General features: G+C 40.1%; 1 protein-coding gene and 1 long non-coding RNA gene across 4 annotated transcripts in view; one reads left to right on the forward strand and one right to left on the reverse strand.

Annotated features, from left to right (window-relative positions):
- The window catches only part of LOC146458314 (uncharacterized), a 37,404-nt gene extending 15,060 nt beyond the window's left edge, over window positions 1-22,344 (forward strand). Inside the window, exons 3-4 of one of the 2 annotated variants that reach the window (XR_014858264.1) lie at window positions 21,642-21,763; window positions 22,215-22,344. This is a non-coding gene — a long non-coding RNA (uncharacterized LOC146458314). Of the gene's footprint in view, window positions 1-10,723; window positions 11,874-21,641; window positions 21,764-22,214 lie in introns of those variants that run through there. The other variant, XR_014858265.1, reaches the window with a different exon arrangement.
- On the reverse strand, window positions 1-27,659 carry LOC146458315 (polycystin family receptor for egg jelly-like). 2 transcript variants are annotated; one of them, XM_085090900.1, is made up of 20 exons: window positions 27,638-27,659; window positions 26,601-27,287; window positions 25,973-26,157; window positions 23,170-25,019; window positions 20,942-22,420; window positions 20,332-20,600; window positions 19,567-19,883; window positions 18,611-18,865; window positions 17,950-18,075; window positions 16,621-16,732; window positions 15,649-15,764; window positions 14,297-14,338; window positions 13,355-13,603; window positions 12,544-13,140; window positions 10,210-10,440; window positions 7,746-9,028; window positions 6,530-6,764; window positions 4,899-5,064; window positions 2,268-4,415; window positions 1-1,670 (listed from the first exon to the last, which is right to left on the reverse strand). In XM_085090900.1, exons 1-20 carry the CDS (start codon window positions 27,645-27,647, stop codon window positions 1,663-1,665), a joined length of 10,365 nt encoding a protein of 3,454 aa, XP_084947026.1. In that variant the 5' UTR covers window positions 27,648-27,659; the 3' UTR covers window positions 1-1,662. The 2 variants fall into 2 exon arrangements, with proteins under 2 accessions (XP_084947026.1, XP_084947025.1); XM_085090899.1 differs by having other exon boundaries at window positions 1-4,415.
- Between the last annotated feature and the right edge of the window lie 272 nt (window positions 27,660-27,931).

The raw sequence follows: 27,931 nt of genomic DNA on the forward strand, positions 1-27,931 counted from the left end.
GGTCGGTTACGAAGTTGTCATTTTTTAGCGCCTTCGTGAACATGTTTGTCAGAAGCGGTTTCGATCGCATCTGCTTACATCAGGTCTCGCCTGTATTTGTTCCTTTAGTTTTACGATTCTTTGATTTTATGGATTTGCTTGGAATAGCCTTTCTGAGGAAACATTGAGAATCTGTCAGCTATTAACCTGTGGTCGGTTGTTGCGATACTTGGGCTGCCAATTTTGCAAACGCTGTTGGTTACAGTAACCAGTATCCATTTATGTCCAACCATTTTCAAAGTAACCAGCGTGACCGGACAATACCGGGAAGTGAATAGCAAATCTTAATATCCCACCTTCGAGTAGCCAATCACAGCTCGGGAAAAACTCCAACCGTTGTACTGGTTTGAAATATACTCACAGGGAATACAGTTGATTTTCGCTTCACTAGCTTACAGAGCATTTTGAGCATTATGGCATAACACGTAATTATTTTATTAGTAACTTGTGCACAGGAATACAAGTTCTGATAATAAGCACTTTATGTGTTTCGGTGAATTTTGTTACAGTGATGATCGTGTCCCTGTTATGATAGATTCCTACAAAAGTGAACTAACGCAACAGGATGACCTGGGTAAGAGGACGACAGATGTGATATCTGTTGTGACAGCTCAGTGACTACCTATAGTCATTTTGACGCAATTTTTCACCTAAACTGTCTTTCTCTGATCATTTACGACAAGAAAATGGCGAGAGGTAGGCAAGGTTCAATCAGGAATCATGTATATTTGGTAGTTGCACTGGTCATACAAGAAAAATCTGCCGTCCTGTTACGCAAGCCCACTAATAAGCCAGTAACACTTGCACAACACCAACTAAGAAACGAACTAGTTTCTAAGCGTTCGACAATATCCAAGGCAAGATAGAGACGGATTGTCAAAATGACAATCAAACCTCTCAGATATCTGACTCCAAAAGCTTCAAATCCATGTCAACTTGCAGCGTTAACTAAGATCATTCACAGGGATGAGTCAACATTATTTCATAATGGGAATTTAAAAGTTGCATGGAGTAATCGCACGTGAATTGCAAGTGCAATATCATCGCAATAGCTATTCATCGATTATTGAAGTTTAAAGGACTGTCATTTATTTTTAGTATCCCTTAGAAAATCCGAAAACGTCACTTGCATCGATGAAAGGTTAAAACAAAATCTATTTGAGTAACAATGGCTATTTATCGCACGGAAACTATTAAGAAGTTTCTTCGGCTAGGATTGACACCATGAAAACAGGTTCGAGCTTGAGAAAAAAAATTGGCCGACGTTTCCATTTTCTCCCCTTATTCCATAAATTTGGTAAAACTGTTATGCTACCTGTGGCGGTCATTTGTGTATCAGCAAATTACTGAGGTATAGATGTATTAAACTTCTCACTAGAAAACAAGAAAATCCCCAAGACATTGCCCATTTTGTTTATTTTATGTACGTAAAGACAAGGAGAAATCTGTAATCCTCCTTGAAGGGTTGAACGAGACACGTGACTTATTTTAAAAACACTGGCATTTAAATCTGCTTTCATGGCACGAAACGACTCGGAATATTAGTACTCCCCTCTGAATGGGTCAGTCGCAGTGTTCCTCCACAAAATGTTCGTTTGGTTTTGTCTCACGGATGACACCCAATTATAGACCTAGGTAGGAAGAGACAATGTAGAGTAAGGAACCAGATGACACGTAACACTTGCTCACAGAGGAGTCCGAGCTACCCACCCTCCGATTTACCAACCGAGAGTTCCAACGAAAGCCTGAGGTGCTAGTCACTAAATCACACATGTCACCATGCTTATCTAATTTGCCTGCAGTAGGTTCCTTTTTAATAGTGACTGCAGAACAAATGTAAAGTGCACAAACCATTCAAAGCAAACGCCATGCCTTCTCAGCCAATCGTGAAAACTTCTGGGAGTTACCGTGTTTTTTCTTCTCTTGAGATTGGTTGACTGTTTTTGCTTTGAATTCTGATAGGCGTAATGTGTTGCCTAGATTTTTCTGTATGTGACATTACGTTTGACTTAGGTTGTACCACAGTCGTTAAAAGAAAGTTGTCACCTCCCTAAAAGCTACCCTAACGTTGTAAGAGGAAAATGAATTTAGGTATTGCCATTGAGCCAATAGGAAATGGCGCTTTATACACGGAACACGAAAAATCTAAGCTTCGCTATGAGATTTAAGTGCAATACTGTCATTATCCGCTCCCTTTAAAAATATTGTGGTGCAGTCACCAAAATTACCCTTGAACACCGGAACTTCCACACTTTGCAAATCATAAGTGCTAGGTGCTGTCGAGCTTGGTGTTTCCACTTTAAGTGTTGCGGTGGTAGACGTTGCCGCACTGGCGAGGCTATAACTGAGCTCTGTTTGGGAACCTCTGATTTCTTCGTCCCCCACATTTGATCCAATATTCTCGATGCTGCCCTGTGTGGTTCTTTGGCTTTTTGGCATCGAAGGAGACTCGCCTTCGTTTAATGAAACTGTGCCGTTACTGTTACGTGAGATAAGGCTGCCAAGACTTCCAACCTGTAGTTCTGTTTCTTGTTTCCACTTCACTTGACCGCATTTTTCTGCATCTCTTTCTGGGTTTTCGTCATCTTCGTCATCTTCTTCAAACTCTGCTTCGATCTGTTCCATTAATTCTTCCTCTTCTTCCTCCTTTTCCTTTTCTTCTTTTTCTGTCTTTTTCCTATTTTCGTCAGTGCTTTCTTCAGACACCTTATTCTTCAGTTCCCCAACGTCGTCATCATCATCATTTTCCTCTGAAACCGGTTCCTCGATTTCGGAATCTTCCGAATTATCAGCATAAAACACACTACTCGCACCAATCTGTGAGATAACTGAAGACTGTCGTCTCATCCGTGAGGCCAGAAGCATTCTGTCTAATTCATTCTCTGAATACTTTTCGATAATTTTATTCATTGCCCCTACTCCATCACATAGATCATTTTCCATGATTTCAGCATCTGCGTTCAATACCAGTGACATGACTATACTTTTCTTCCGCGACCATTTGTCTGGTTCAAACCATTTCATCTGTCGCACGTCTTCCGCGCACAGATTTCGCATGAAGTACATAGTTGTCTCGGCTTTTTCTTCTATCGTTTCCACTTTCTTTTCTAACTCGCTCTTTGGCCATTTGTACTCGGGTCGAATAGGTGGCTCGACGAAAAGCCCGACAAACGCCTTGATACGGTTGGTCATAAACTGTAAGATTTCGTACTCATTAGATTGTTTTATGGCATCTGTGCGAACTTCGTTGAAACTCTCGCAAAGAATACCAATGAACATGTTGATTATTATGAACTGGAAGATAACCATGAATGAGAAGAACACTGCAGGTCCGATAAAGCGGTTGACGTCCACCAAGTCATAAAACTTGAAATTTCCAAGGACCATCGCCATCATTGAGACCATGCATCTGATTATCGAGCGATAATCTTCAAGTGCAGCTCCAAAGACAAGCCAAACCAAGAAACAGTATGCCAAAAATATCACGAGGAATATTACCATGAAGTTCGTCAGCTTGCTTGCACTGACTTTCATCGTAGTGGATAGAACTGAGATCTTTCGGTTGAATCTTAGCATGCGCAGAAACTTTAAATTTAATAGTAAAACGACAAATGCGATCATTGCATTCACGCCTTCATTCAACAGCACCACGTACTGGAAACTAACAAATCTGGAACGATTTTCGTGTATTTCATCGATGGCCGACTTCAGGAAAGCAAGGCGTGCAAAATACAAGGCAAAGGCTGTTACTGATAGGGATGTAATGGTAACGTCGAAAACGTTCCAAACATTCTTGTAAAATGCCTTTCGCTCTTTCCAAAGTCTCTTGCCATCTCGGAAAATCCATCTTAACAGCAAAAAAGCAAACATGACTTCACATGCCATTAGGGCCGCTGAAAAGTTTCCAATGTACCTGAATACCCTGATGGTTTGGACATTGACGAAGGTCTCCCCACCCCCAGTGGGTAAATCTTCAAATAACAATGTTACCACGCAGAGGAGATTAACGTTCACATTATAAATATTTAACTCAGCAAACAGCGCTCTGGTATATCTGTCTATCCAGCCGTTAGCTTCCAGAGATGTTAATTCATTTAATGCTGTGACTTTATCAGGGCCAAGCTGGACGATAAATCCTCCACCTCGATAGGAAGATATTTTTCCCATATATGGGAAACTGCTGGCTTCCAATATGCTTTGATGGTCCCATGGTAAGGAAAACTCTTCTTTGTCGGAATTTTTGCTTTCAGTCAGGTTAGCTTGTGCTGGATCAGACCATCCTTTACTAAAGTCTTTTCGTTCCTCCTCTGACCATGAATAAAAGTCATTACATTCTGGTATAATGTTAGAAAAGCTCTCTGGAACTTTGCACGTATCTGGCAAAAGAATTTAGTTTTAAGTGGTCATTAGTAAACATACCTGCTTGGAAATCGTCAATAGGGGTTAGAGAAGGTAGCCAATATAAGCAGGCGTCAACACGAACAGCAACGGAATGTATAACTTAGCACGATATACATACTTTTTACGGTTATAATTTATTACAATCTTCACAGCGTGTGATTATCTAAAACGATTTCAATCAAATATGTTCTTTTTGTTTGTTCTCATGGAGAGAAATAAAGTGATGATGATAAGGGCTAAAGAGATTTCCCTTTCGGGAAAGGCGAAGGCCACCTGATGGCGACTATAGTTTTCTGGTGACGTTGTAAGCGGTGTAATCTTAGTAGAGGATTATCCGAGAATGTGTGATAGATAAATGAATGGTTATGATAATCACAGTACCTTCTCGTTTACTGTGTACGTTTTAGTAAAACAAAAATATTCGCAAGCAATAAGATTTCAGTGTGGAAGACCTCTACCTTTCTTTATTCTTAATTGTCGAATGCGAGCAATCCCAAGCACGTTAGATGTTTTTCCGCTTTTCATGATCCCTAAATAAGGATACTCGTGAGGTGCGCTTGAAGGATAAAGACTTGGAAGTAAGCTGGTTATTGCCCAGTCCCAAAACGCCTCTTTCCTGTTTAACTTAAAGTAAAAATGAAAAGAATGCGTTAGAAGTGGGGATATAGCTTATCACTGCATATATTTGGCCTAGCAAAAACGGCCCTATGCCCCACTAGGGGCTCAAAGGACTAAGAGAGAGAGAGAGAGAGAAAAAAAACGAAATGACGCCGATTGCACATGTCCTGTCGGATAGCAGTGTAGAACTAATCAGTTCGGTTTAATAGGCCAGTGAGCCCATTCCTGGTTGCAAAAGCATTGGCACTTATAACTGAATCTTTGAGAACATGAAACAGTAATGATTTGACCTGTTATATTGAATTCAATTAACTAAGAGTGCACAGATATCGAGGAGTTAGCGAGTCATTGTTTTAATAGGCGGACAGACGGCTTGATTCACGGCTTCTTCTCTGTTTTTTGTTGTTGTTGTTGTTGTTGTTGTTGTTAAGGGTACATTCCATTTGCCAAAACTGGCAAGCCAGAGGAGTCAATCTTCAAATGCAATGTGCAATGCAAAGCTTGGAGAGCAATTCTACAGCCTCTTCAAAATAGAAAATTCTGAAACAGGTATGCGCCATCGGTTGAAGGAATTTGAAGAAACTGGCCTAAAATCAGTTCTTCAGATCTTGTGCATCTAACAACAACAACAACAACAACTAAAGCGTTTATATAGACACGATAAAATATGATTACAGCAAATTGCTGATGGGGTCGTGTATTTAAGATAAAACCTAAATCCCTAATAATTAAAATATTATACACAAACAAACATGTATAATTAAAATTAATACCAGTTAATTCCTGCCCCCCCCCCCCCCCCCGGATTTCAGAAACCTCTCAAAAGCCCCACTGTCGCTAACCGACCTCGCCAAATTATCTAAATTATTCCATAAAAAGATGGTTTGATATGTAATTGATATCTTGAATCATAAAATCAGTTTTTGGCTTTGGAACTGTAAGAGTCCTTTTTCTTCTTAACTCGTATTCACTTTCATATCTAGTGAAGAAAGAACTCATAGATTGTGGCAAATCACCACAATAAAACTAATAATCTGTCTTTAAACATAGCATTTAGTGTCTTCCATTTAGCATTTCAGATTTAGCAAGGACTTCTGTGCTGAGCGTATACCAGTCCAGATTATGTATTATCCTAGCTACTCTAACATGCAGCATTTTTAGATTAGTGAGAAAACAAAGACTTGCCACGGGAACCCCATATTAACATCTCTTGTGGTACAGAAACATTCTGCTTCTCTAGCCAGGCGTGTAAATGGATGCCCTAAAACCGTTACGGGAAACTTAACATTATTTTGATAACCTTACTATAATGGGCTACCATCGGTAGGGAAATAGCAATGCTGTCAATCAATTAGCGAATCTGAGATTACCTGCTGACTCCGATAGTGATCTCCCTTGTTCACCCTGCAACATTCAGGACCAAGGATTTTACTTTTACAACGGAAAAACTAAAAGAATATATCCAACTTACCACATTAAACGATATCATGTTAGGATCTCCAGCCACTAAGACGTTTTTAACTTCGTTACTCATGTTGAAAGCTCTCTTGTCATGGTTACCATATGCAACAATCAAAACCACACAAACCACCAAGAAATGGGTGATGATCTCCTTAATTATGGCCTTCATCTCGCATTGCTTTAGTCTTAGTTTTCTCGCAGCTTCTAGCTTCTCCGCGTCCGGCGGTTTGTTTTGTAAGCTGAAACTGGAAACATAGGACGTCGGAAAGTAGTTAATTATTGGCTTAAATTTTGTACGAACGTTTTCAAATTTCCACTGTGGAAAAATTAAAAACAAACATCCCAGCATAAAATAGTCTTCAAACGTTTTCACCAGATTTAAGGGCTTACGCTTGGACATTTCATTTACAGATTCATTAGTAGATTAAGAGCTGCAGTAGTAAGCAAGCAGGACTTCAATAATTGCCAATCGGTCAGAGATTAATATTATGAGGGACTCCTTTTAGATAACGAGTACAGCTTCTGTCCAACATCATACGGCCGGAAAATATTACCAACAGGGCAATAAAAGATACAGTAAACACCCGCATATAAGAACACTTGATTTCGGAGGTCAGGCTGATCGGGTTCTTATTTAACGGGTGCTTAGTGACAAATCAGCCTCAAAGTGTTCTTAAAATGTTCTTAAATCTCTATATTAGTAATACCGGTACTTTACAGTAGAAAAATAAATTACAGTAGAAACATCAGTACAGTACTCAATACAAAAATACAACCACTTGACAGCTGATGGAGTCATGACTGCCAACATAAAATCACTTGTTTTTTTTATGTAATTGTGACACTTTTCCCATTTTATAAGAACATGCTGAACTTTTCAGGCTGATCTTGATCTTATAAAAATAGGGCTTTATTGGCCAAATTTCAGCCTGGTGTTCTTAATCCATTTGTTCTTATATGCGGGTGTTTACTGTATTTTGCTTCAAGTAAACTCTGGTTACTCTGAAGTGGAAGTGTGTGGCACAACACATCCGAAAGATATGACTCTAAACAAAACTTTTTGTATAGACAGAAAATTAAATCTTTGTGTAATTTTCTTTATAATCATGTACGAACAGATTAATAGGATTATTATTATTATTATTATTATTATTGTTATTATTATTATTATTATTATTATTATTATTATTATTATTATTATTATTATTATTATTATTATTATTAACCTTGCTGCATCTTTGTCTTCATCAGTGGTTATCAACTCTTCGTCGACACTTAAAGCAGGGTCTGGAACATCCTCTTGTTCTTCCTCCTTTTCTGGATCTTTGATAATCAACGCGAAGAAAGCTGCAAGAAGAAGAACTTTGAATGGCTGAATCACAAGAATAGACTGAAAAAATGACACTGCCATAGACGTGAGCCACTTCTCGGACTTCTCTTTTCCGAAGGTGAAGCCGTATAGCATGCAGAAAAACCCACAAGTTAGCGAGGACACGGCCACTAACACGTAAGCGATATAAATACACCAATGAGGGAACAAAAATCTTTTCTTTGCCTTCTTTTGATTGAAGTCTGATTCGTCGTCCCTTTTGAAGAAATTTACCAGAGATCTCCAGCTGAAGGCTTTGTGCTTGGGATGATCCTTCTCTTCTTCATCAACTCGAAGCGTGTCATCGCGTGTCGTTTCTGGGCTGTTTGATGGTGGTTCTTGTTCTTCTTCAACCTCTTGATACTTTTTAGACTTGGAGTTGTCTTTGTCTTCCTTTGGCTTTAACTTACGAAAAATTGACACGATGATCATATTCACGGGTAATACCACAAAGCTACTCTGCACTCCAATCATTATTTGTTTAACGCTGAAAATAAAAGGGCCGAGGTTAATGGACTGGTTAGCTGTTGAAGAATCATCGGCACCAACCTGGTAAAACATCAGGTTAGCCAACATGGTGCTGAGAATCAAGGAGAAGCAACAAGACAACCGCTGGACACGAGTGAAGGTGCTCTTTGGCGGGCGTGTAAACACTGAAAGCCAGAGATGTCCGTCAAGAAGCTTTTTCCTAGTGGCATTAACAAATAAAATGTTAAACTTGGTGAGCTCTTTTTTTGTTGCCACGTTAAGCTTTCGATCAACTGCTCCATCATCTTCCTCTACTGCAAGCCATCGATCGCACACAAACCACCATTTTGCATCGTTCTGCAGATCTCGAATGAGCATGCGAAAAAGATACCAGGCTGGGGATTGGCCTGCATTGTTGTGCCATATATGGATCTCTTTAACTCTTCCAAGGGACTGTGGTACAGTCAACAGAAACTGGTCGATTTCTCCTCGTCCGAATTTAGCGCGCTTTGGATCTTTCAACATTCGGGGTTCACTGTCGCCTAACGTGCCAATCAACTGGATGAATACATCAGCAGTTGTTCTTCGTTTTTGCTGGAACCCAGTCTGCAGTGTGATCTCGTATCCGTAGGTGTCTCGAGGGTCATTTGACAGAAGAGGAGTGACACCGACCTACAAAACAAATAAAATTCCCTCTTTGATAATGTTCAAAAAAACAAGAGAAATGAAAAAGCTCTTAGTGCTTGCTGGTTTGTCGTCCATCGAATTCAGTGGCAATAACCTTTTTGGCTATACAAAAGGCCCTTTTCTTCCGTTTGTGTGTAACTTATGAGCATCTTATTTTATGAAATATTAGCCTTGACGCTAACAAATGAACTTAGAAACAGGGGCATTGTTACAAGAAATTGTAATTTAGAACATACATTTCATTCTACGTACTTTTACCATAATAGACCCATAGTCACCTACACTAAATGAATCAGACCATATAATTACAAACCGCGGTATAACTGGGCTACAACGCACAGAGGTGAGGTAGACTGCACGATATATCAATGACAACGACCGCTACTCAATCGGAAAAAAATTCTTTGATTTCCTTTTTATTGTTCATTTTACGTTTCAAATATCTCAACAATTCCTTTTCTGATAGATGTATTTTTAGTCCGTGACACAGGCATATTCAGTAAAAGAAAATACGAAAATCTACCACCTATTCACCAGGCTCAAAACATAAGATCACATTTCTTTTAAAATTCCTTCCCGATACACAGACCGTTATTCCAAAAAGCAGCCAAAATAAGACGTTTTCCCTAAAAGAGTTCTTCTATTTCGTTTACGATGAATTATGACTTCCAGAAGGTCAGTGGATCATAGTTTTACGACCGAATTGCTAGCTTATACTACTCATAGTCGTTTTGAAGAGTAATGGTCAGAGATTTTTAGCACTTGAGTTGTCTGCGAGTGGGATATCTTTATCCTGGTTGGTCTCACTATTTCAATCGCTGCAAAAGATGAAGACTGTTATTTAAAACTGGATGAAGCAATTCAAGTGTTTTGATTGACTCAGTGGCCATGGGTGGGGTATCAGCTGTTATACCATGCCCGAGAAATAACGGCCATTATGTCGTCTAGAACTTATCAGCAATATCCAACAATATTTTTTGATTTTGTTTAACAAAACAATTGTTCCGCTCGCGCTTGTTCGACATGGTATGATTATAGCCACTCGACCCTACGTGCACCGTTGGCTATCTATCATCTCATATCCATTGTGAGCTCGTGGAATAATTGTTAATAATTCCATCGAAACATGAAACCATCGACGAACACATTTTATGAAAAGACGCTACCTTCTCCAAGTCTTTCTTATCTCGCCATCGCGCCCAAATCACTCCAACGAAATACAATCCGAATATGGTAAGAACTGTTGCAAACACAACAGGGTTGGATCCAATGTCGGTGAAGCCCTTGAAAGCTGCGTCAAAGTCGATTGGATTCGGAGCAACCAAAAAACCTCCACCAAAATTCGTCAAATGTGTGCAGTGACAGACTGTCGCGTAGAAGGTGGTCTCCGGGGCAACCTAATGTTAATATTAAACAACATAAGAAAGACACACCAGAATATGATTACATACCACACTCGTTAACAAATGCAGTTTTTGTTATTATTTTATGTGTCTCAGAACTGTAGTTGATTTTTTTTATGGCAACGTCAGCCTATGTAAGAATTGCTCTGATCATATGATCCTACCTCTGTATGGCCTTAAAACTGCAATGCTACCCCAGTGATGGTGAGGCCAAAGCCCTATTTTCTTATCTGGAGAGTTGTGACGTGAGTCAAATTTTCTTCCCTGTCATTTCCAGGTTTCGAACCTGATGTCAGCCCAGACTAACCCAGACAAGTGTCCGAAGCATTCGGATGTTACGGAGACAAAAGATAAAAAGGAGCAGATGAAATGGCAATAGATGAATTAAACACGATGGGGAAAGTCCTTAGGACTAGTCCCTAGTTAAAGTAGTATTAAAAATACACGAGTGTACTGTTTGCCGGGACATCAGGGCCGTACCTAGGATTTTTTGTCTGTGGGGGCAAACTCCGCACACCCCTCACAGGGGTCTACCCGGTATGCAGACAGGGTTTCTAGTTGGACATTAATTTTGTTTTCACTCCTACACAGAAAGTTGCCTCTACGACGTTTAGAGAAAAAGAAAACACACCGATGCTTTTTGTTTTAAATTGTCATGACTTTTTATGGAGTTAACGTCTTGTTTAGCTTGAAGCAAATATTGTCTCTCATTTTAAAACACAGTCGATGCACTGCTGTAAACAAAGGAAGAAAATCACTGAGCTTCCACAATTCAAACGCACTACATCAGTGGAGCGAAGCATTTGGAAAAACACAGTCGTTATTAAAATACAGTTCAAGCCTTTTCAGTGTTACTGTGACACGTTCCATAGCTCTATAACACGCTACAACGATTATATAGAGAACCAAATAGCCGTGCCAAGAAACGCAACTCCTTGAATTGTGACAAACACTAGCCGGGCCCGGCATTGCAACAATTACAGAATGAAGCTCATAATCATTGCATAATACAAGCAATGATTAATTTCTGTCCTAATATTGCCAAATCTCAACAAGAAAGGCAGTTAAAACTATCAAGCACTTAAAAGAGCCAAGCTGAACCCAGCTAAAATGTCCTATGTGGCATAAAAACACAGTCGTTGAACACACGGAATAAGAGGTCATATTCAAAACAAAGAGAATTCAAAAGAGGAAACTCAAAATTCATTAGGCGCAAATGACCTGTCGGATGATGAAGATATGATGGTTAAATCCAAACCCGCTACAAATACTTGCGAGCAGCGCAGGCTTTTAAAACCAGTTGATCTCTTAAAAAAAAAACTTGTATAAGCTAGATTTAAAAAGGCTTAAACACGCGCCAGAAAGTGGCGTAGGCTTGTCAGTCTTTATTTACACACCAAATTCTAAACCATAGGCAGCCCAAACTGTAGACTTGCTTACAAGTCGAGCTTAGAGAGCGCGAAGCGCGATCGTCAGAGCTCGAGCGAGCGAGCGACTTTGAGAAAGTCTACCCAAACTGACAAAATCATTATTTTCATAAGAAAACCGGTACTGACTTTTGCCTCAAAAGATTTTCCAAAATAATTATTTGGAATTCACATTGAAGGAATATTTTTTCAGTCAATTAGTCGATTTTCTTGTGATCAGTGTGATGTTGGAAACAAATTGAATTTTCCTGGCGGGGGCAGCTGCCCCCTCTGCCCCCGCGCTATGTACGGCCCTGGACATGTCTCACGGACAGTTCGCATGAAGATACAAGTATAATTTAAGGGAACAAGTCCTTGTAAAAAAGGATCAAGACGCAGGGACCAAAATGTCGGTCCCTGTAAGAAGATTTTTTGACGAAATTTGGTACATGATTACTAGCCCCTGAGGACCAACAATTCCTGGAAACTGGAAAAAATGTCACAGTCTGAATCTCGATTTATTTTCCGTGTTTATCTATTCCTCAGTTGTTAGTCGCTTTTCAGCATTCTAAAGGCGTCTTCCAAGGTCCCATAGAAAAACCCGTATTACTATACCAATTTCATTCCTAACCGTATACACTGCAATAGTTGAATTCTGATTCGTAAAAAGTATCAAGTTATGTTAACTTACTTCACAGCCAGATCCTTTCCACTTTTCTTCCTCCTCATCCCAGAAAGTGCAAGATGAAACGAAAGTAAACAAGGTGTAATTTAATTCGGAGCATATCGTTTCTTTTTGCGACTCGTCATCAGCGTCTACATACAAACTTAGATAGTAAACTCCTGTATTTGAGCTGAGATTTTTCAGCTGCAGGTTGGAGACAGACAATGAAAAGCCTTCGTTCCAGTCAGCAACACCGGGAATGACGTCTATAGTCCAGTTGAAATCATAGGTTTCCGTTGTAGGATGTACATCTTTGCGTAAAAACATGCTAAACTTGCAGGAGCAATCTACAGCTCTCGGGTGGACTATGGCGTGAATCGAGTAACTGGAATCCTCGACGACTATCTTGTGCGTTTTCATTGTTTTTTCCGCGATGGTGAAATTCCCGGGCTTCGGTTTCTCGCCTGCCCCTTGTCGAGGAATGGTGATAATAATAGGATCAGTTAGATTTGCTACTCTGACTGGATTACCATGGCAATCTTCAAACTGAAGCCCAAGACAGTTGCTGTCTACTCCAGACGATGAGTTATCCCAAATGAATGGGTTATCTTTAAAGTTGAGGCCCTGGAAGTAGGAAAAATTAGACAACAGCTAGAATAGAAGATTAAAATCTTGCTACACTGAGCTAACTTTTAAACACGGGATCAACTTCGAAACCTGAAAATGGCAAGCTCGATTTCAAGGATCGGACCTTAATTATTGTTTAAGGTTATCTGTTGTTTTGGTGAGTGAAATCGCGTAATTAAAATGAAATTGCTGTGTCAAAATTGCATCCTACCTTAGCTAAAACGTAGCAATCTGAATCCGTTCGGTTTCCCAAGATATCGTCCATGGCAGGAAGAAGGAACGATCCTCCAGAAATAGAGACATTAGATGCTGCGAGGTCTTCGACGTTCATTTTCATCGTGGTTGCTGACATGCGTTCACTTACAAGGGCGTTTGGATCTTGGCCTTTCACCAGGTACGCCGAAAGAGTGTCTAAAATGTTGTTTACAACGTTCATCGCGGCTTCCGTCATGTTACGGGCCTAAAACAATAGTATAAATTACTCAGTGCCTTAGAATGGCATTTAATTGAGTGTTGAAAGGAGCTTAGGATTGCTTTAGGTTTGCTTTGCTATGCTCTGCCACGAATGTTTTTGCCACTTTCTGGACCAATTTAAAGTGAGACAAAAACCAGTCGTGACTTGTTTGACCTTCTTTTATTTGCATGCATTTGGTGCCTTTTTCTCTCAGTCTATTAAGCTGTTTGAATCCGCTGTGGTTAGTTAGAGTGATTACACGTGGTTTATTTGATTTTGTGTTACCCATTTGTAGACCGCTCTACCTGATACATGGATTGAACGAACAACTAATGCATGTTTCACTATCGTGAAAAACACAGTAAACTCATATCCAGTCAATCACAGCCGAACCCAATCATGAAAGAGCCTGTTTGTGACTGAGTGAAGTAACCACTGTGGTGTAGTGGTTGGAGAATAGAGTTGCTCAATTGACAGTGGATTCTGCATTATGTTTCACTGTTCCTTCACATTGTCTGTATAAGAGGCTACCAGCAAACCATTAGGGAAGCCTTAACAATTACTTGAGTAACCCTTCGATGAAGTAGCATCCCATACAGCACAGTGTGGTAATGCTTTTAGTTGTTTCGTACTACAGATCCTTGTCTTTAAAGCTCTTTTAGTAATGGCATCACGACATCGTCCAACGTTATTACTCACATTTTCGTTGAATTTGTCTTCCTCTTCAGTTAGGTCCGCTACCTTTGGTAAATACACACATACAAGAATAATGTACGGTAAACAAAATTTTGGTCAATTCTAAATCCTGTAAAAGGCTACTTTTGGACCCTTCGATATATATGACCACAGTTCCTCAAGTAAGAGCCAACCATCTGTTAACAAGCACAGAATGCTTTAAAACTCAGACGTTCGAAAGCCCGAAACATCTGTTACTTTGTCTATAGGAAATTTGGTCTTCAATTTGCAGAAGTATTGGTGTGTCAAGGTACGAATGGCATTGTGATACACGGCCCACCAACTATGTTTAAGCCCGTTGTGAGGTAAAAGTCTAGGAAACGTAGTTCTCAAACTCATTAATAATTCAAAAGCCAAGACAAAGGAAATCATGCACCATGACGTGTTTGGATATCTGATGAAAACCTCCTCGTTTTTGCATCCTTAATTTCCCCTTCAAAATCAGTTTGTTTGAGAAGTTATATCAAACACTCGTCACAGTGTTTTATCACAATATCAAAAACCTCGAAGTTCGTCAAAAATACTCCGCTACGCGTCGTATTTTGTTCGATATGTGATGAAACACTGTGTCTCGTGTTTGATATAAAGTAAACACCCGCAAATAAGAACACATGATTTCGGAGGTCAGGCTGATCGGGTTCTTACGTGCTTAGTGACAAATCAGCCTCAAAGTGTTCTTAGAATGTTCTTAAATCTCTATATTAGTAATACGGGTACTTTACAGTAGAAAAATCAATTACAGTAGAAACATCAGTACAGTACTCAATACAAAAATACAACCACTTGACAGCTGACGGAGTCATGACTGCCAACATAAAATCACTTGTTTTTTTATGTAATTGTGACACTTTTCCCATTTTATAAGAACATGCTGAACTTTTCAGGCTGATCTTGATCTTATAAAAATGGGGCTTTATTGGCCAAATTTCAGCCTGGTGTTCTTAATCCATTTGTTCTTATATGCGGGTGTTTACTGTATTACTTCAAATTTTGTTCACAATTCATTATTTGAAATAAGCCCCTTTCCGTTTTTAGCCCTCCTGTCTAATAAGTCCCACACCCCCCCCCCCCCCCCCCACTCCCCGTTCTTGAAATCTGAAAACAATAAGCTCCCGGAGACTCAATAAAACGTATAGTACTATAGTCGACTTTCCTCCACGATTGTCACGTCAAAAACCGAGACTTTAAGATTAAGTCCAAAAAAAATTTACAATTTGAATTTGTTTCAGGAAGTGAAGCATGTTCCATTAAAATGTTGCAAGAATTCTGCTGATGTTTGCTGAATTCTATGAAAAAATTCAAAGTTACAAACTTACATCTCCTCCTTTTGTGTTATCTTGTGACTTGGCACTAGTTTGCTTGTCTTCTTTTAAGAGCGCTAAGCGTTTAGCATTCCTATCTTGCTGATACTTTGAAGCACCAAACAAGTTACCTTTAGGAACGAGGAAATATTAAAAGTTTTGAAAATAAAGAAACATCCATTGAAATTGTAAGTAAAAATGTACAAAATATCGTCCAATATCCACCATGTCTGGGTTATCAGGACAGAATTGATGGTTCTTGTAGCGGAGGAAAATCGTTGAGGAACCGTAGGAATAAGCCTAAGAACACGAATTAGAACCAGAAAGGAATGAAAATCAGTCCAACCATTTCCAAGAATCTGCTGTGAACTCGAGATCCACATACAGCCTTTCTCAGTAAAGTCGGCCATTTTTGAAAACATGGAGCGAGTTGCAGTGTTTATATGGAATAGACCTAAATCCAAAATTCACCAGAAATCTAAAGCAGTCATATATTGAGGCAAATACAATTTTATTTTGGTAGCTGGTAATGAACTAGCAGACGGGTCCCTTTTAGGAAGATATTAGTTGAATTCCTTTTTACTTTTGTCCTTTAAGGTTATAAATAAATGTTAAGTGATACATACAGAACAGTAAATCTATATTGAAAAAGCTGCAAAAAGTCAAAAGAGAAATATAACCAGCATTTTTAGGCCACTTTCGCTAACGCTCTGCCACAACTACAGCCCAGAAACATTGAAAAAGCTTTACACTTAACACAAGACAGCTAGCTTTGGCAGTTTTATCCAAAACACCAATCCGTAAAATCAGACCTGTCAACGGTCAATGATAAAGGCCCTTTGCATGCCAAACGTCGAACCACTCACAGCACCAATCAGATTGCTCCTTTCTCATCATGGACTAGTTCACTGTTTTACTAATAAAATTCTCTTCTAACAGACATTAGAAAAAACTTATCAAACAAATATGAGATACTATCATAATTACCAATGTTTTCCACTACACCAGTGCCAACAGATTCTATCGCGTCGAATGAGTCCGCACTCCTCTTTTCCGAGAGTGTCAACACAGTTTTTGTTAATATGTTCAGCATATTCCGCTGTAATTGATGAAGACATTTAACGCTTTAGAATATTAGTTAGCAATAACCCACTGATTAATCCCGCGCGTTCCCATTGGACAAAACACTTCACGTGATACAAAAATCGCACGGCGGTTATCAGACAATAACACTCGTCCGATTTGATAACCGTCGCCCAATTTTTTTTCGAATAGGTCTTAGTTGTTGTTATCCAATCACAGTTTAATAACATCTACTAAACTAATTAGCTTGCATATATTTGGTTGCAATCATTCGGTGGCCATCACTGGCTGTTTTGTCTTTTCCACTGCAAAGCGCGTGCTTTTCAGAAATTAATCGAAGGGTAATAAAGTGAACAAACCCCCTTCCGGCTTACTTGTATATCTACCCAAAGATTGTCCACAGATTTAAACGGTTGCTTTCAGCCTTTGGCAATATCCGCTGAAGGCGTTTATTTACTAAATGTTGTTGGCTATCAATGGACGTAGACAGTAAAGGATGAAAGGCGAGGGGAAAAAATACTACTGTCCTCTAAGGCCCCGTATATATGGAGAAACGTTGTCCCGGGAAAGAGGGTCACCCTCCCAGCCGAGTCAACTTCAGCAAGCGTTTATATGAGAAAAATTTGACCCCTTTGCCCAAGCCAACAGCGTTCGCGCATGCTCTGATTGTCTCGCCTTGACGGAGTTGACCCGGCTGGGCGAGCCAAAGTGTTTATATGGAGAAAAGTATGCCCGGCTAGGAGGGTGACCCGGCTAGGCGGGGCACCCTTCCAGCCGAGCCGGGTTTTTGTTTTTCATGTAAACGGTTCGTCAAGTTTTGTAAGGAAATGTAGGAAAAGTTGGCTGGCCTAGGGTAGCTCGGGTAGGCGAGTGACCCTTCTACCCGGGACAACTTTTCTCCATATAAATGGGGCCTAATATGGTTGGATGAGGCAGTCTGGGGCTAAATTAGGATGAATCCTATCATTAATATTAACAATAACCAATGTTGGCATAGCAATGCTATTGTCAAGAAACAATACCCTTAGGAGGGCTCCGTAAATCCGGCCTCTGATTGCGAAATGTATATTGGCGGTTTGTTTAAATTATAATAATATTAACATTAGTTCACTGCCAATTTTTCTGACATTCTGTTTGTTAGGTTTGGGAATCTCAAGTATTAAATGGGATCCAACTATCCACTTATTTATTTTCAGTTAGTTTGGAACAAAAGGGGGTTACCAACATATTTACCTGTAATGAGGTAGACACTTCTTCCACATCGCTGGTAACAGCAGTCAATGCCTCTGTTATTACTCCTGCTGTGTCTATTGATTCAGGATCCAAATTCGTAAGAGCTTCGAGCAATTTCTCTTTCATCTTTACAAAAACACAAACAATGTTAAACATGGCAGCAACAATTACACAGAAACAATAAGTTACATTATAATCTCACTGCAAAATTAATCCCTCAAAACGTGACCTGGGCTGCCTGTACGTACTATGATTTTCTGAGAATTTAACTGAATAACTCGAGCAACGATTAGCTTCCTTAAAATATCTGTTCGGAAGGTCTCAACTTGAATTTTTCAATTATTGCGAAGATAACTTCTGTCTATTAATATTCCTTACTCATTACTAATATTAATTTACCTACCGAATTACTCCTTTAATAAATATTTCCATCTTTTTCTTCATCTTACTCGTTCATTTATTCTCAGCTCTCCCTTATTCTCACCAATATCTAAATGCACGTCTAATCATTCGCCATAAAATATTCATATTGAAAGTGTGAACTCGAACCTTTCTTGCACTCCGGCCTGTTGTAAATGTAACTGCTGATTGGATTTTATTTATTTTGCCAACAAAAGGGATGCTTCTAGACGTCGTTTTTACAAACGTTTCGTTTACAAACCTGTATACGAGCCTTCTTTGCCTCACTGTCCTCCAAACTGTCACCTCCGGTACCACCTTTGTTCTTTCCAGTGCCCGCACCTCCACCCTGGTCTAGTTTCTCCTGAGCTGCCTGCCTTGCAAGCGATGAAGAGATGGAGCTTACAAGCTGGGTGACCCCCTGAGTATCTCCCGATATTAGCATGTTTTTCAGTAAGCCATCTCGTGATGACAACATCTGTTGCAATTCGTTTGAGGAGAGCTTCGTTTCGGTTACCTAAATTAATCAATCACCAACGTATAAGTATCAAAACCCGAGATCCTCAGGTGTCATTAATTTCTAAATCCTCGATCTCTTTTTTATATCAAACTGAAGATAGTTATACCTGGTTATTTCAAGAACCTGGACCTTGAACCTGAACGAAATTTTCCAAAGACGACTCTCGGCATGTAATTGCTAAATGATACTTTAACCACTGGAAAGCGGAAGAGCTTAGTATTTGAATAACAATCAAAAGTCTATTTGGCGTTTACAAGAACAATGCTCGTATGAGATGATACGACTTTGTGATTAACATCACTTTAAGAAATAGTAATCACAATGCTCGTATGAGATGATACGACTTTGTGATTAACATCACTTTAAGAAATAGTAATCACCAGTAGGCCTCCCAAATTCGTTGCTTGGCTTACTGGAATTCTGGTTTCTTTTCACACCAGACACTTGGAGAAGTATCGGTCAGGGTTTACCTCTGTCTCTCTATTTAGCTTGAAAACACCAGGACTATGATAACCTGCTGGGTATTCGCAATCTGTACCTCATTTAGGGATAGTGAATTGTAAAATTTGAGACTTTGCGAGACAATGATACTAGCATTCTTTTCTGCGAGAAGGATATATCTTGAAAGACCATTGATCACTTCTTCGTTAGAATGAAATAATCGCTGTCACTGGGTTTTATTAAGAAATGATACTCACTCTCACAGTTAACAAGTCTTGGCTAAAACTGCCATGCTTGTCGAAAACCTTCACTGTTACTGTGTAAGTATAGTCTTCCTCTGGTCTTCCCAGCGGCAGTAACATACGAGGCAAAACTGGTTCATTCCAATGTTGTAAGAGTTTGTTCGAAAGATACACCTTGTAGCTAATATATCCATCCTCGTCCTCCCATCCTGGACACTTGATTTGAAAAAACGTCTCCAACACCTTTCCTTCTGTGGGTTGGATTGAGCAGTTTCCATTTTTAGGAGCTGTATTCGTAATGAAATGATATTCACTGCGTCCTTCTGCGTCATCTGGAAGAAAAGAAAAAACTTACAACAAAAGCCAACATTTCCAAATTCCCATTCGATCCGGAATCTGAGGGCCACAGGTTTGTCAGTCGTAACTGCAACCCATTAGCCATCCACGTTAGCGTTTCTTCCCGTTACGTTTACTGTACACATTGTTAAAGGAAATGCCCCTCTCCTTTTTTTAAGTATTATGTACAAACGGGTACTTGTATTAGCTGGGTATTCAAGAACTTAGCCAGGTAAGAGTAACCACGTGAGGTTTTGCCTTATGTTAACACAAAGAGACAGTCTTTATATACGTTTTTAATAAAAATCACTGAATCGTGTTTTTGCAGCATCAATGTCAAACAAATTACTAGTCATCCAAGCAGTGCAAACATGTTAGTTTTATAAGTAGTAACCAATGAAGAATAACTTTCCACATCTCCAACAAAAATATGGCCCTTCTCACCTCCATTCTTTACGCGGCACGTTAGTCGATACGTCCTGCCTTCCTCCAAGATGCCTTTCCTGAGGACGAGGTCTTTCTGGTGAATTTTAGTAATGGCCTTTCTATTCAGATTTGGCACTGAAACCCATTTTTCTGTACTTTTGATGTTCATGTCTAGATCCCACTGATATGAAACATTGAAGAAGCCTTCTTGGTCACAATTACCACAATTGCATGTCACTGTCAGTCGTCTTTGTGTGTTGACCTTGTCAGCACAGTTCATTTCGCACCTGTCCAGATATACATGGTAACGTTTAAAGCGTGCAGCATGTATAAACTGCCTGATAAGAGTATCATATTAAAACTTGCTTTCAGTTGACTACCGCGTGCTGAGACCGTTTACCAATTTTATTCTATTCTGAGTAAGGAAGGAATATATGATGAGATAACATGGAATGGGAAGAGACCAGATGAGATGAGAGATTAATGTGAGACTACCGTGGCACCAAGCTCAACATTTTAAGTCGCCTTCCTCATTAACTCAGTTTTTACTTACACATGCATAGAATTCCAAAGTAGAGATAGAATGTTGAGGAAAAAAAAATGAACATAAAAAGAAAATTGGACCTACCCTATGGATATTTGAGGCGGAACTCCTTTCACTACTTCTATAGTTTGTTCAAACGTGGCTTCGCGGGTGTCTTTCCTGATTACCAGTTTGATAACGTAAATCTCATCTTCCCTAAATACTCCAGGATTAATTTTCCAAATGGGTTCCACGTTAAGCAGCATTTTTGGGACGCTTCCTTCACAGCTATAATCACTGGAATTCAAAGAAGCGTTCGCAAAGGTGACAGGATTTCTTTTTTTCACTCCGAGGCGGGATGTCTCATTTATACGTCGGCAGAACCAGTAAAACTGTGCTCCAGACAAATTTCCACCTTTTATGTCCGAGTCTTCAGATATTGAGCCGTCAATTATGATTGGCCTTTGAGAACTGACGGTGCGAAAAGTCCCACCCAAAATATGTGCCTTGAGTTTCCCTGGGATAACACTGAGATATCCTTCAGCACTGGAATCAATTGCATCTATAAAGTACTTCATCTTGGCCATAAACTTTAGACAGATAGGCCCATGAGGTAAAGAATGAGGGGGTATAATTAAGCTTGGTGTTTGCAAATTAGTGTCGATCGTAATCGGTGTTGAATTGTTGTCTGAATTACTACATGTATGCGTATAGGCTTTCCACTCAAAGGCTGTTTCATAGGATGTCTTGCACTCTATGGCGACTGTTGCATGTAACGTAATTTCTCTGTCTTTGTCAAAACTAGGTGCCGTCTGTGGATCTGCACCAAGGCCTAAAATCACTGGGTCTGGATATCTGCATTCTTCCTCCACGTTAACGGTACGATGAGAAAGCGTTATCGAAGAAACGTCATTCCATCCATTAACAGTAACGACATAAATACGTATCTCCTTGTAATTGTGTGTAAATTTGATGCTTTTCTTGGCAGGATCGATAGTTCTGAATATGGCCCTGGAGGACGGTTCCACGTTGTTTATGTTGTCCCCCAAAACAATCTTTTCCCCATCACCGAACTGAACCTCAATCAATGTGTCTGTCCCAAGTGTATTCCATTTTAGTGTGAATGTGGTTATTTCGTTTACAACTGTTGGAGCATCGTCGGATATCGTTAGACCAGTAAGACTCTCTTTCGTGGTAATTCTGATTGTGTTTGTCAACTCTCCAAGTTGATGTTCCATTGTGACCGTGACGTTGAATTCACCAGGTGAAAGATAAGTATGTTTTCCGCTGACATCAGTTGACGTTCCGTTTAAACTGGATCCGTCTCCAAAATCAAAACGGAAAGTAACTTTTTTATTTGGGTCTCCGTCATTTTCAGCTTTAAAAGAAACTGGGAACTCCAAAGGAAAAGAATCACCAGATTTTGAAGTAAACGATCCGGAAGGCAGTGCATCCGCAGACGATTTTGCGTTGATCGTTAGGAACGTAGCAATCTTCACAACTGTCACAGCTGCCTCTTGCACTTCAAAAGACACAAGATTGGATACAGTCAACACTATTCTGTAGTCACCTTGCTGAGCATATCTGCAAATAGAAATTAGATATCCTTTTTTAAAATCGTTACACAATTAACTAACTAATAACCAAATGCGCATGTGTAGTGAGCGCCGTATATTGAAGAGAAAACCTTGACTTTCATAATCTAAGAGGCTGTGGTTGTAAGTATTTTGGCACGTGTTTTTACATTTTATGACAGTGTTTCTGTTGGTCGCCACCTAATTGTTAACTCGAGTTTGTGGAATCTGATGTTAATTTTTTTTATGAAAAATGAATGCAAGCGACGTCGTTGCTACAAAAAAATCGATTATCGAATATTTCACAAATTTCTGTATTGTTCGACGTAACGAATAAATTCTTCAGAAAGAAACCTTCGTGTAATTCGTATTTATTCTGATAAAGTTCATAATAAACACATACGAAGAGGTGGTTACAGGAAAAGAAGGGAATAGTTTGTCTATTTTCTTAGACTGCAAGTAGTCCCTTTATGGTCAGTCGAGATGGTGCGCTCACAGCGTAGCGAGACTGGAGCGAGGAGAAATAAACGAGAAGAGACCCTTTCACGCCTCTCCCCAAGCCCCCCTCCGCTCTTTTGCTCCAGCTTTTTCGCGCTCGGCTATTTCGCCCGACCTCTCGACTATTCAGAAAGGGACTGCTTGCAGTCTACTATTTTCTCGAATTTTATACCATGGTTGCCTTTACGTCTACTTACATAAATTAAAACGCTTTAATTGTGCGTTATGTTATGTAATAAAAAAAGCAGCTCATCTAACCACCTGTGAGAAACATTGAAGTCGTCAATCAAATCCAGAATTTCACTTGGGGAGCCATCACCATACGAACAATTGACAGTGGCATTAGTAGCTAACTTTCCACTATGCTTCACATAAACGTTCACAATTCCAGATGGAAGGGGTATGAATCTATCGGTTAGCATCCTCATCCCCTTCACCGGCTCTTGGATTATTACTAGTGTGTCAAGGACAACATATCCAAGCACATTACTGTAATTTACTCGTGCTGTATAAACACCAGGATAAGTGTACGTGGTATTTGTTATCAACAAAGACACGCCTTCTCCCATTGGTTGTATAGTCCTTCTTCCTCCAGTGATACTCTTCCAAAACGTCAATGACATGTTTGATCCTGTTCGATAATAAAACATAAATCTTGCAAGTTTCTTTGCTTCAATTGCTCCTGCCGGCGAGGAGTTAGTGATCCTAAACAAAGCGCCAGTGATGGGCGTTTCAATCAAAATGTTTTTTACACTTTCTGTAGACGACACCAAATTGAATGCTGTTACTTTGAGTAAAGCTTTACAGTGCTTTAAAACGGATTTTGGGAAAATAACCGTAGCAAAATTCCCAAAGGCTGTCTTATTAGCCATTGAGCCGCAAGAAAGTGTAACTTTGTATTGAACATCACTTCCCTCTGTTACCGTAATATTTATTATCAGGTCTTCGTGGGACGACTGAACTCCCTGTGGATCAGAAATGGTGAGGCCTGAAACTGGAAACTGCACTGTAATTTTGCGTCGCGCCCTGGCGTTACTTAGGACGTTTTTAGCTAGCGCCTGTACCGTAAACACGCCAGCGGTGTCATAAGAGTGGTTAATGGCGACAACAAAATTGTCCTTGACATCAATCTTGGAAAGGTTGAATTCGGGGGATCCATCTCCAAAAGAGATGTTCACGTCCACGAGACTTCCCTTTGCCAGACTGATTACTATCGTTGAGTTTTGATTGACCCTAACCGGAGCTAACAAAGAAATAGTCAGGCTGTTCACAGCATACAACAGATATGGCCAGCCGAAACATTCGCTCTGCACGACGGTAACATTATTAGATGCGGTCACTGACACGTTATGAGGGCCGCTTGAAGTAAATGTGTGTGTTAGGCTTGTCTCTTTGAAAATCTCCTTGGTTTTGTTTCTTCCAAAGTCCCAAATGTAAGTCACATTTGTGCCGTTAGTGATGGTCAGTCCAAATTTTACTGCCCCTACGAAAGCAAACTCGGGAAAGTTCAGTGATAAACCACGAATGGCTTCCTGTTGCACCACTTCTTGACCGCTTACTGCTGTATTGCCAAAGCTGTCCCACAAGGTTAGCAGTACAGGATGGATGGCTATCTTGTCAAGGTGAAATGTCACACTGAAGGAAGATAATGGAACAATATGGGCACTTAGAGCAAATGTCATATTAAATGCCACGCTATGGAGACCTGGACTAAGTGTTTGTTGTTCCCCATTACCATTCACGATCCCCTTAAAGACATGGCCCTGTACTGCGGGCGTTTCTCCAGCACCAGCAATCTTTCCAGTGCGTTCACTGCTCAGCCATGCTAACATATCCCCAGGAAGTACTTTAACTTGTGTGACGTTAGTTAGGTGCGCGGCGTGATATCCTACACTATTATGCTGGACCAAAAGGATGTCGCCAACTATGCTCAAGTTGTGTTTGGGTGGTGTTGCAGCATTGGCTGGATTGACGGCCACTTTTTCACAAGGAGAGTTTGGCAAGCAGCAGTGACCTCGGTCTAGGTAGAACATCTGAGACGTTGTGCATCGGATGTGGCTTTGTGGTGTGTCATCGTGCGATGCTTCGTTATCCCGAGTTGGTCTTAAAACCTGAAAAAGTGACAGTGACAAACAACATTTAAACGTTGCATATTATTTCGGAATTAAAGCAACTTCTAATATCTAGTTGTTTATCAGAAGATGACTATCAAATGACATAGCTGAAAAGCTGAGGTGCTAAATTGCTCAGCATGCAATTTTTATTTAGAGTGTACTATAGTCGTAGACGTAAAGATTTATATGAACCGGTAACAAATACTTAATTTCGAATTCAGGATTCAAAGCATCCTTCCAATCAAAGTACATTTGCAGTAATCAATTTGTCTAAACAGGCTGTCTTCTTTCGCGTTTTCGAAACATTCTCCTGTTGTATCTAAAAATCCGCCTTCATCTTATCGATATCTGAACGAACTTTGATTCCGCAAGGCCTTCAAGCCCTAAACAAGTGGATAACTCCCACCTGTGGCCTGTTAGTTCTAAAACGCTCCAAACAAAATGGCGTTTCATTCCATCTTGCAACCAGAGTTTATGGTATACTTTACAAATAGTGAGTATAAGGCCACTGGGCTATTGTACAATGAAACAATTTGCTAAAAGAAGAGACTTTTGTTGGAGCTTAACCCAGGAAAAAGGCCCATTCTTCATTCAACAGACTGATAAAGATTTAAGACTTACGTGCGATGTATGACTTGGCTTTCAGCCATGAAGTATATACCTGCAGAATCTGCAGAGAATGCCCCTCGACATCCCCATTTCTCCAATGTTACCCCGGCAGCGTCGTCTTAAGATGTTTAATCGTATGGCAAATGGTGCATTTTAGAACCTCTTTCCGATATCTCAAAATCTCCACAGCCATATCTCTGTTTGAAACTGTTAAAATAACTCTTTCAAAGATTTTGGTGCTTGCAGTGAAAACAAGAATAGCCTTTTTTAGCGTGTACCTCTCTGAGTATGCTGGAAATATTTTCCAAAAAGGTACCCTTCTGTTGACATATGATACCAACCTGGATACGTATAGGTCCCGGTTGAACAACAATAAATTCAAGTACGGCCAGGTAGCCCTCTTCTTGGACTTTGTACCGAGTGAGCACATAGGTCAGTTCAGAGCTTCCGAGCAATGTTTCAGGCGTGGTGTGTGCTGTAGGCAAATGGCGTGGAAATAATCCAGCGACGAGGGAAACGCGAGATTCTAAATAAAAAAACACAACAATAACTTTTATACACTGTGTGGAAGATCCTAAAGGAACTGAAGGTGCTGCATAGGCGTGATAGAGGGTTCTGAGAAACTAAACCCGTGGTTTCAGTGTCCGACCGAACGGAACAAAAGGCTTATTCACTTATCTGATTTATCGCTTGCAGGGGCACCAAACGGTTCATTTCGGTGGATATTGCGGAGGGCCTTCACCGGCTCAGAGTCGGGGGTTTTTATTATTATAATTCAAAGTGATTAATTTGCCTCCGACGATACTCCAAATATACGCCGAAGAAACTCCTAACATTGTCCGAACTGCGAACATACTCCGAAACAATTTAGACCTGCTAGCTTCTCTTACTGAGTGAAAGAGAAGCTATAACCCGCAACCAATAGTTCGCGCACTTAATAACAATAAATGTTTTAACAAAATAAAATACCTGGGATCTGAGGCAATGAAATCTGTTTGTTTTCCACGCTCACGTTTCCCTTCACATTCAGTCCTCTCGCAATTTTTGCAGTACAGTGGACCATCATGCCTTGAGGAACAGCTTTTGGACACTCAAAGTCCAGTTTTGTGAGATTATCACTGATCTCGATATTCTCACTGAAATTAAATCGGTTACCTTTAAGATCCTCAACAACTATGAGAACCTTGTACAGGCCTGGATTTTTGTAGAAGTAAGTTGCAGGTGAAGCGCAGAAACATAGCTCGTTGCCATCGCCAAAATCAGCAGTGAACTTAACCATTCCGATTTCATGATTGTTCACGGCAGCTTGGATTGTAAAAACCTCGCCAAGTCGCCTTCGCTTGTGAGAAAAACTGACGTTCTTGACTGAGAGATTCTCTCTTGGGATGTGATAAAAGCGCATGGGAACTTCCGGATACACAATATCAGAAGTAAATAGCAGCAGACAATCCGAATGAGTAACGGGAATTGACGGGCTACAGAAGCACTGGAGGCCTGACTGGATGGCAGCATAAACGTACCCCAGAGTGGAACATCGTCTTATGCAGACCTTTTCGTCGATCTCTGCATAGCCAACGAGTCCTGAATAGAATAACACTGGGTTGTCGGTACTTACGCCATAGCAACCCAAGTAAAGTCCGGTGTGGTTCAATAAAGCTGTGGGAAGAAGTTGAAAAAAATACAAAACGATAAATTCAAATGAAAAATCAAGAAAAGAAATTACTGGCTGATAAATGGGCAAACGGATAAATTAGTGGATGGATGGACTTTGTTTTGGAAGGATGGATGGATGGATGGATGGATGGATGAATGGATGGATGGATGGATGGATGGATGGATGGATGGATGGATGGATGGATGGATGGATGGATGGATGGATGGATGGATGGATGGATGGATGGATGGATGGATGGATGGATGGATGGACGAATGGATGGATGTCATGGATTTTATTGTCCAGAAAACCTACTAATTAAAGGAGGAAGTGCAACTGGAGTATAACTTACCCGAGGCCATTACAGAAGCGCCAAAAGGACCCTTTCCTGGAACGATAAAGGAAATACGAATTGTTTTTCATTACAATGTCTTAAACATGTGAAAAACATATTCAAGTGACTAAAGCCGATACTTAACAAGAACGAGGGACGACGATTACCACAGTGTGAGAGTTGGACAAGGGTGGTTATCGACGGCATTTGACTATTTTCAGAATGCTCAAGCGCGTAAGAGTTACACACATGCAATTCATGAGTGATTTGAACAAGAACATCACGAAACTCTAAGGTTCTGAGCAAACAAGC

This window comes from Pavona decussata, unplaced genomic scaffold (genome assembly GCF_977016875.1).
Source record: "Pavona decussata unplaced genomic scaffold, jaPavDecu1.1 SCAFFOLD_233, whole genome shotgun sequence".
Classification (NCBI taxonomy): Eukaryota; Metazoa; Cnidaria; class Anthozoa; order Scleractinia; family Agariciidae; genus Pavona; species Pavona decussata.

What these genes read in the sequence shown, in the direction of transcription:
- LOC146458315 (XM_085090899.1), bottom strand. An exon ending in ACATGATATCGTTTAATGTG is followed by an intron (nt 5,065 to 6,529) that starts GTAAGTTGGATA and finishes TTTTACTTTAAG; the next exon opens with TTAAACAGGAAAGAGGCGTT. An exon ending in ACAATTAAGAATAAAGAAAG is followed by an intron (nt 4,416 to 4,898) that starts GTAGAGGTCTTC and finishes TTCTTTTGCCAG; the next exon opens with ATACGTGCAAAGTTCCAGAG.